The sequence below is a fragment of the Canis lupus genome, chromosome X (genome assembly GCF_003254725.2).
Source record: "Canis lupus dingo isolate Sandy chromosome X, ASM325472v2, whole genome shotgun sequence".
Classification (NCBI taxonomy): Eukaryota; Metazoa; Chordata; class Mammalia; order Carnivora; family Canidae; genus Canis; species Canis lupus.
Genome location: NC_064281.1, coordinates 41,312,358 through 41,321,422, shown reverse-complemented (window position 1 = coordinate 41,321,422; position 9,065 = coordinate 41,312,358). Strand labels below are relative to the sequence as shown.

Here is a 9,065-nt window from a genome sequence, read left to right as displayed (position 1 = left end):
CATAATTCTACAAAGTGGACTGAATCTCAAGACACAAATGTGGGATTAGGGCAAAAAACATATACAGTTACAAGAAGTATATCTTAAAGATAAAAACACAAAAAAGATTTAGGCAAAGATACACAAGGTGAGTGGCAGCAAAATAAAAGCAGTGTGGTGATGTACTTATCAAAGTAAATTCAAGCTCAAAAGCACTCAAACAAGAAAACATAAAAAGGACAAAACAAGGAAAATACATAATGCCATTGTGGAAAATGGCCTAAGATATACACTTTAGGGTGCCCCTTCCTCCCCTCCCCAAAACACAGAACCACAAGGAAAAATTTGTCTAAAAATATTATTGTATTTATTCTTTTTATAATATAACAGCTGAAGTAGACAGAAAAATCAGAGTAACGAAACATTAATCATCAATGGATATATCCATGAAAGTTTTACAGTTCAGTGGAGTATCTGAGCTACAAAGAAAATCTTGAGTAATGATTGCCAGTTTAGATTCAACAGGCTACATTCTCTGATCACAGTAAGATCATAATGACAAAAAAAGAAAGAAAAGACAAACTAGTTAGAAACTAAGAAACTTTCCTCTACAGCTAGGCTCAAAGTGAGAAATCAATTCTGAATTTGAAACTTTTATACCAGAGTTTAAGAGATAAAGTAACCACATTTAGAGGAAAGTGGCCTCAAATCCTTTACTATATATATAAAAAAAGACTGGACAAAGAAAAATAACTGAGTTAAGACTTTGATGCAGGAGATCAGAAAAAAACAACAAAATAAAGTAAATATATGAAAATTAAATACCAAACAAAAAACCAAGAAGTGGCAATTGATAAAGTTTAAATAAATAAAATAAATATGAATTTAGAGAATTTAAATAAATTATAAAGCTACTCCTTTCATATAATCAATTCTGTGGATTGGCCCCTGGGAAAATCTGGTCAAATTGAAAAGAAAAAACTACAATATTAGTAAATAAAGAAGACATCACATCAAGCAGGTGGTAATATCAAGTTAGCGTGGTGGAATGTGAGGTATAAGTCTAGAGCAACACATCTAAGCATTTAGGTAAAAATGTGTGAGTCCTTGGGACAAAAGTGATCATGAAAATTAAGGAAAAAATCCCTAAGGGACCAGGGAGGGAGTAGAGAAAAAAATAGTGTTCAAGTCTGTCATTTCAAACATACCAGTATCCAAAGCAGCATTATGGGACACACCTCCACTGGCACAGGAGGCCTGGCTGGGGCTGACAAAGGGAGATATGCCAGAGGTCTCAGTCTTCTCCAGGCAACCCTATAGGTGTGAAATGTTCATGACCACATGGGGCTTCAATGTACAGGGCAGGCTGGAAAGGACAGACCCAGAGCAGTGTGATTGGGGGAGGAGCAGAGGATGTTGTGGGCAGTGCTGGGAAGCTATGCACAGACCAGGACTGGACTGGCATGGACCAAAGCTAACAGAAAGAGCTAGGACTTCATGAGATGGTAAGGGGTGGAACAAGATGGGCAGAGGCATGACTGCGATGACACTTTGAATCTTCCTCAGTGTCCCAAAGTGGAATTATCAGGGAGGACTATCCCACACTCATCTATCTCCCATCCCATTTTTCTAACACCTCTGGCCTAGGGAATAATAACAATTGCACAGAAGTTAAGGAATTGGCTATGCACTAATCAGGTGCCAACTCCGTATCTGATGGCCTAGGATGAGGGACTGCAGGGAACAAGGGTCATGGGCACTTCCACTGTAAGGTCACATCTCTCCTAACAGAAGAAGGCCCACTGAGCCCTGAGTGGGCATCACTCCATGGGCCACTTCTGCATGTGCACTGCAGCCTCCTCCTAAGTACAGTTGCACTGTCACTCACCATCAGAGGTTTGAAATTGAGTTTGTGGCCAGAAAGACAGGTTTGGGGGGCTATTGGGGGTTATTAAATTCCTTATTATGGGGCACCTGGGTGGCTCAGTGGTTGAGCATCTGCCTTTGGCTCAGGTTGTGATCCCAGAGTCCTGGATTGAGTCCTGCATCAGGCTCCCCAAAGGGAGCCTGCTTCTCCCTCTCCTATGTCTCTGACTCTCTGTCTCTCATGAATAAATAAATAAAATCTTTAAAATGAAATAAAATTTCTTGTTCTTCCCAAGTTTGTTAACAAAACTCTGGATGGTGGGGGATGAGGGCAGGGCCCTGCCAAGGTTTAGGGAAGAAAGAGACAGACAGTTGGAAGAATAAACAGAAACAGAGGGCAATTTTGAGGACCACCTTCCCATGAAGGAGTGAAAAGAGGCAGGAGACCAAATGATGAACAGAGAAACTCTAAAATGACCTAAGAACAAAGTGTTATAAGAACAAGCGTGTGAAGAATTCATTGAATGTCTCCTTTGCACAGGATGTTGGTTACAGGATCTCGGTCGAGCAGGGCTCAGCTGTCTAGTCTGGAGCGCAGGTCAGTGGTGAGCGGGTCATGCTGGATTGTCTGATGAAGCATCAGGCCCAGCAGCCCCGCTCGGTTCCTCATAGCTGTGCGCACCTTGTGCTCCTGCTCAACCAGCTCTTCCAGCTTGTGCAACTGTGGGAGGTAAGCATGAGAGGGGGATCCCAGGATGATATCCCCCTTCCTTCAGCCCCAGTCAGCATTGTAGCCTACCGCACGAATGCGCTCTAGGTCCACCTCAGCACGCCTCAGCTTCTCCCAGCAGTAGTGGAGGTTGCACAGGCGTTTGGGGAGGCAACAGAAATTGCCAGTGACCTCAAACACATTGTGCACTAGTGGGCAACCGCACACCTCATCATCTGATACCTGTGAGGAAGAATGAAGGATGATGTAGTATGGAGGGGGGTAGAAATCTAGACATTGAGAGGGATCAGGTAGGCATTGTGAGAGGAATGGAGGGTGGAGGGCATTCTGGCAGGAAGGAGAAGAATGGGGAGTGACCTGGCAGTGGGGGAGGAGAGGAATTCGGGATCAGGTAGAGAAGAGGAGGCAAAAGGGGGACGATCATGTATATGGAGGATGAAAGAAGTTAAATAAGCAGGAACGGGGCAGCCCGGGTGGCTCAGCAGTTTAGCGCTGCCTTCAGCCCAGGGAGTGATCCTGGAGACCCGGGATCGAGTCCCACATCAGGCTCCCTACATGGAGCCTGCTTCTCCCTCTGCCTGTGTCTCTGCCTCTCTCTCTCTCTCTCATGAATGAATAAATAAAATTAAAAATAATAATAAATAAGCAGGAATGGAGGTGATCAGAAAGGAGAGACAGAAGAATAGAAACAGATCAAATGAGTTAAAGGAAGGATGGAGGGAAGGTCTGACAGGGCACAGTAGATGCAAGAGGGTTTGTAAGCATGGAAGAAGTGAGGAATGGGACAGTGAGGGTGGGAGGAATAGGGGCTGCGTAAAAAGGGAGAAAGGACTTAGGAGGAGCAAATGACTGCGGGGCAGGCAGAATAAGGATGGAGGGAAGTCATGCAGGGGGAAGAGAGGAATATGGGGCAGTCCGGCAAGGAGTGGGAAGGAAATGTATGATGGTCAGGCAAGGAGAAGAATGGGGAATGGTTATGCAGTGAGGGCCAAAGGAAAGGGACAGATGGTCAGGTAGGTATGGAGAGAGAAATTTAGGAGGGGTAGGTCAGGCAGAGAGAAAACAAGAATAGAAGAGAAGCAGCCAGTAAGGAGGGGGGAATGTGGGGTGGTCAGAAGGGAAGAAGGGGACACGCGAAGGTCAGTCAGGAGTTATGGACACAGTTGGGCAGAAGGAACAAAGAAACAGGAGGCAATCAAGAAGAGAGGAAGAGAGAAATACGGTGGTCAGGCAGGGAGAAGGGGACAAATGAAGGATGATGAGGTAGGGAGGGAAGAGCCACCTTAGCCACCTTGTTATCTCTCGAGTGCTCAGGGCACAGCACCTGGAGCCGTTTACAGTACTTCTTACTCTTTGGGTCGTAAACATCACAGAAAAGCCTTGTGGCCCTGAGGGGAGATGGAAAGTGAAGTGCTAAGGGTCAGAAAGGGGGAGGTTCCACCCTGAACCCCTGCCCATACTTTGTCCCCAAATCCACCCATTCCCTCCTCCTAATCCACCCACCTCTGCCTCTGAGCCCACCCACATCTTTCCCCTGATCTTGCCCACCCTGCACCTGACCCTGTCCACATCATGCCTTTGATCTTGACTAGCCCCACACTCACCCTTCAATGCAAGTAGGGTACATGGACCCAAAGGACGACTTGCACTCATACTGGGAGGAAAGAGTACAAATGGGAGGAACCGTTAACGTACACAGCATGCCCTCCCATGACAAAGCCCCAAACAACACATTTGTCCCTGTGGCTCCCATGTTCCTGTCTGCCCAGCTGACTGCTTCTCTTCTATTCTTGTTTTCTCTCTGCCTGACCTACCCCTCCTAAATTTCTCTCTCCATCCCTGCCTGACCATATCTCCCTTTCCTTTGGCTCTCACTGCATAACTATTCCCCATTCTTCTCCTTGCCTGACCATCATACATTTCCTTCACCATTGGCTGATGCTCCAATCTTGGCCCTCCTACTAAGGATGGAAGAGAAGCACAAATGGGTCGAACCACAGATGTGTGTTGCTTTCCTTTCTACAACAAACACCTAGGCACCGAACCTACCCTCCTCCCCACAGAACCCACCCAGGCAAAAACATCTTTGCTCCATCTGCCCCCCGCCAGTTCCCCAACCTTGGCAAAACAGCGTTCCATGTGGCGCATGGCGACATGCATGCTGACTGACTGCCCACAGGAGACACAGAAGATCTGCAGATTTAGGCTGTTCTTGCTACTTTGGTTAGTCTGCACAAGACAGTGGAAGGGCCAGTGAAGCAGTGCAGAGAGGGGAGGGGCAAAGCAAGATTTCAAATACCTTTCTGCTCCACCCAAGCCACTCCTATCCACCTCCTCATCCTTGCACACAGCCTGCTGCTTGCCACGCTGAATTATGGCCTCCAGTTCATGGAAATGGTTCTCCATGTCCTTCAGGCGGCTGTGAGCATCCTGCTGTTCGCGGTGGATGCGCTCAAGCATTTTCTTGCCATGCTCCTCAGCAATGCAGGGGCTCTTTTGCCACTGCTGGATGCGCTGGGGCAGAATCTCATAGATGCGGCTGGAAAGGGAGATAGCAAGAAACGGAATGGGTAGGTAGGGACATCAGAAAAAGAAGAAAATTAAAAAATATATTAAAAAAAGAAAAAGAAGAAAATGAATGACTGGTCAATGTATAGAATAATAAATAATAGATGAGAGAATGCTGGTGAATGGGTGACTGAATGGGGGATGGACAGATGGGTAAATGACTATAAAGGTAGGCGAGTGGGCTGGTGGATAGAATGTGTACGAGAGGTTCAGTGGGTGCGTGGCTGTAAGGTGGATGGATGGATGGGTGGGTGCGTGGATGAATGGTGGGAGGATACATGGGTAGAGGGATAGATAGGCTTCTGGATGGTATAAATTACGTCCCACTCCACATCCTGTTGCTTAACTTCACTCACTCAGCTGCCAGTTTCATGCCACAGTCGTCTGAGCAGTACTTGGAGCCTGGCCGGGTGGGATACACACAGCCAGGTCCCAGGCACTGCCTCAGCAAGACTGGATCCTTGACATCTGTCTTCTCTGTGTGTTTCTGCTTTTCTGTGAGCTTTTGCTTCTGCTTCTCCTTCTTCTCTTTCTGTGGGACAAGAATAGTCAAGGCAGAGATAGAAGAGTTGATGTCAGCTTTCTAACCTTTCACCCCTACCCTGTATTCCACCCCTGATCCCTGTCTTCATGGCCCCCCATTCCTCTCACTGTCCACTTCACCTTTTTCTTCAAATTCTCCATTTTCTTCACATTCACTACTGGTTTCTGTGGTGCAGGATCCAGGAATGGCAACTCCTCAGTGTCACTCATCGAGGACTGTAGGCCAGGAAAATGCCAGCAGGTCTTCCCAACTTGTTTTTTAAATGATGTTTTGACACTCCCTATCTTTGTTATTCTCATTGCTGACCCTCTCTGCCTTCATTTTCAACTTCTTTCTACCCAGGCTCCCTGACATACCCTCATAAGGCTTTGTCAAAAGTCCCCTATGCAAAAGTTCTGGCATAGGTTTCAGTCCTGAGGCAGGTCATTTTCAGACAACAGCTGGGGTGTGGCTGTTATCTGAGAGGCCTCCTTTACTGCCAATGGCACTTCCAGCATCTGGTACTTCTGGGACAGCCTGGACTTCTGCAGTCCACGGTAGGCAGCTATGATTGAATGCACAGTGCCCAGTGTGACCATGGCAAGGTGTCTGAGAGTGTTCCAGGCAAGAGCTGAAGAGAAAATCCTTGCACGAACTCCACTTCTCCATCTACCCTGTGTCCTGGACTTACCAGAGAATAGGGATTACAACTAGGTTTCTGTGCTGGTGGGAGGAAGGGTCTGGGTTGGCACTAAGTGAATGGGAACAGACTTAACCTGTCCCAACACTCCTGGTCCCACCTTCTGGCCGACAGGGCCAGGTTCCACTGCACCTGGTTGGGACTGACTGGCACGATTTGGCCCTGCTTGCCCACTTTATCCAGACACACTTGGCTGATCCATCTCAACCCACTTTGCCCACCTGAATGCATAAGGCCCTGCTTATATGCTCTAAAAAACTAGACTACACTCTGTTATACTTGGTCAACTCAGCGGGCCTTGCTCCACCCTTCAGGACACACTTGCTACCCTACTTACCCTGCACTATGTACCCAGACAAACCACCTCAGTCTAGCCCACCCAAACACACATGACCCCACCCCTCATATATGCTCCGCCCACCTGTCTGCCCCACCCAGCCCACCTAGTCCCTCCAAGAAACACTGCCTGACTTCCCCCTTGGACACATTCTCTCTCACCTCACACTGCCAGCCCTGTGGGCCTCATACACGCACCAAGGCATACCTAGCCCTGCCCCATGCAAGGCCCTCTCCTCTTGCCAGACTCTCTCAGCCTCATATGCTTCTCCCCACTTCTCCTACATACCGGTTCTGTCTTCTCTCCCACATGCTAAGCCATGCCAAGCCCTCCCTATCCCCCACTCCCCACGTGCAAATGGCAAGTCACGCCCTGTCTGCACTGACTCACCTAGAATAAGTTGATGATCTTTATTCTGAAAAGTACCCCTACCTGTACCAGTGACACCAAGTAAAATATATAAAAATACAATTTTTAAAAATGCATGTGTGTATATATATATGCTCACACACAAACAAATCATTCTCAGTGATTATAAGAGCAAACACACCCAATAAAAGAATTTACACTTTTGATTAAGAAAATCCCCAGTTGGAGAATTCATACTATTTTTGAGGTAGAGATGCAATATTAATAAAAACTGACCCTGGAATTAGCCTTCAAGGAAGTCTAAACACATTCCAATGAATAAGTATCACATAAGGCACAGAAAAGATTGCATCAGAAATTAATAAAATGTTTAAAACTTTTTAAAACCTAAAACACACTTCTAAGTAACTCTTGGTAACACTACAACAACACTGAAACTAGAAAAAACTTAGAACGTAATAAGACCAAGAACAATACATACCCAGCTGTGGAACTTTAAGGTGAAAATATGAGAAAAGAAAGACGGAAATTCGTATTACAAGAAGCCACTATCCCGACTCCAAGAAAGACGTAAATTAGTATTAAAAGAAGCCACTATCCCAACTCCAAAGACCTCCATTATCAACCCCAAAATTCTCTTCAGTGAAATCACGCCCACAACTCCAATCACAGAACCTGAAGTCCGTCGTCCGAGTTCTTCAAAATACCTCAGCGCCAAGCAGGCACTAACCCGTGAGGAGCCTCGTGGCAGGTGCAGAAAAAAAGTCAGTAGAGCTACTTCCGGCTCCGGTATCGACCATAGCCCCGCCCCTTTTTTAATGTGTTGGGTTTGCGCTTGCTCAGGATCCCGGACAGAGCTGCTGTACTGCCCAAAGTTGGAAGAGTATGGTTACAGAGAAACCACTTCTGTATGTGTGCCATTCTGCACATGTGCCATTCTGCGGAACATTACCACAGGCCTACAGGGATACACTTGTCTTTTCTGAGATCAGCACCAAGTTTCATGTATTAGAGTGATTGATCATTGCATTATTGTATATTGTAGGAAAATTAAGCCCCTCATCATTGCCAATTATTTTGAAAAGTTTCATATTATTACTATTTTACTGTCTTCTGTCATTTTAAATATGTGGTAAACAATGAGGAAAACAAAAACACATAAATAAATTTTTTAGTCAAGAAAGTAGAAAAAGATTTATAGAAAATCCAGGAAATAAAGAAATCAAAATGCAAGAAGGTAGGAATAAATTCATATTTGAAGTTCGTATTTTATTACATTATAAGTAAAAAATTATTAATGGGGGGATCCCTGGGTGGCTCAGTGGTTTGGCGCCTGCCTTTGGCCCAGGGCGTGATCCTGGAGTCCCGGGATCGGGATCGAGTCCCAAGTCGGGCTCCTGGCATGGAGCCTGCTTCTCCCTCCGCCTGTGTCTCTGCCTCTCTCTCTCTATGTCTATCATAAATGAATAAATAAAATCTTTAAAAAATTATTAATGGGATAAACTCTCCAGTTAAGGTCAAAGATGGCCATTTCTTTAAAATATTTATTTATTTATTTATTTATTTATTTATTTATTTATTTATTTATTTATTTATGATAGACACAGAGAGAGAGAGAGAGGCAGAGACACAGGCGGAGGGAGAAGCAGGCTCCATGCCGGGAGCCTGACGTGGGACTAGATCCCGGGACTCCAGGAATGCACCCTGGGCCAAAAGCAGGCGCCAAAACGCTGAGCCACCCAGGGATCCCAAAGATTGCCATTTTGGATGAAAAATAACTAATCTAGTTATATTCTGCTTATGCCAATCTTAGCAAATCATTAGAATACAGAAAATTTGAAATAAAGGGATGGAAGAAAATTTTCCAGACACATGTTGACCAAAATAAAGCAAGGTCATTTATTTTAACATCAAATTAAAAAGACTAAGACAAGTTATTAATTAGGATTGAAAGGTCATTCTATAATGCTATGATTCACCATGAATATGTAAA

General features: G+C 45.4%; 1 protein-coding gene across 2 annotated transcripts; it reads right to left on the bottom strand.

Annotated features, from left to right (window-relative positions):
• Positions 1-350: 350 nt before the first annotated feature.
• Positions 351-7,649, bottom strand: LOC112673253 (CXXC-type zinc finger protein 1-like). 2 transcript variants are annotated; one of them, XM_025468940.3, is made up of 9 exons: positions 7,554-7,649; positions 5,807-5,902; positions 5,500-5,675; positions 4,907-5,114; positions 4,694-4,804; positions 4,180-4,229; positions 3,858-3,963; positions 2,645-2,797; positions 351-2,566 (listed from the first exon to the last, which is right to left on the bottom strand). In XM_025468940.3, exons 2-9 carry the CDS (start codon positions 5,894-5,896, stop codon positions 2,420-2,422), a joined length of 1,041 nt encoding a protein of 346 aa, XP_025324725.1. In that variant the 5' UTR covers positions 5,897-5,902; positions 7,554-7,649; the 3' UTR covers positions 351-2,419. The 2 variants fall into 2 exon arrangements, with proteins under 2 accessions (XP_025324725.1, XP_025324727.1); XM_025468942.3 differs by having other exon boundaries at positions 3,867-3,963.
• Between the last annotated feature and the right edge of the window lie 1,416 nt (positions 7,650-9,065).

What these genes read in the sequence shown, in the direction of transcription:
- LOC112673253 (XM_025468940.3), bottom strand. Translation starts at nt 5,896, where the DNA reads ATGAGTGACACTGAGGAGTTGCCATTCCTGGATCCTGCACCACAGAAA. An exon ending in TGGAGAATTTGAAGAAAAAG is followed by an intron (nt 5,676 to 5,806) that starts GTGAAGTGGACA and finishes CTTGTCCCACAG; the next exon opens with AAAGAGAAGAAGGAGAAGCA. An exon ending in TACCCTACTTGCATTGAAGG is followed by an intron (nt 3,964 to 4,179) that starts GTGAGTGTGGGG and finishes ATCTCCCCTCAG; the next exon opens with GGCCACAAGGCTTTTCTGTG.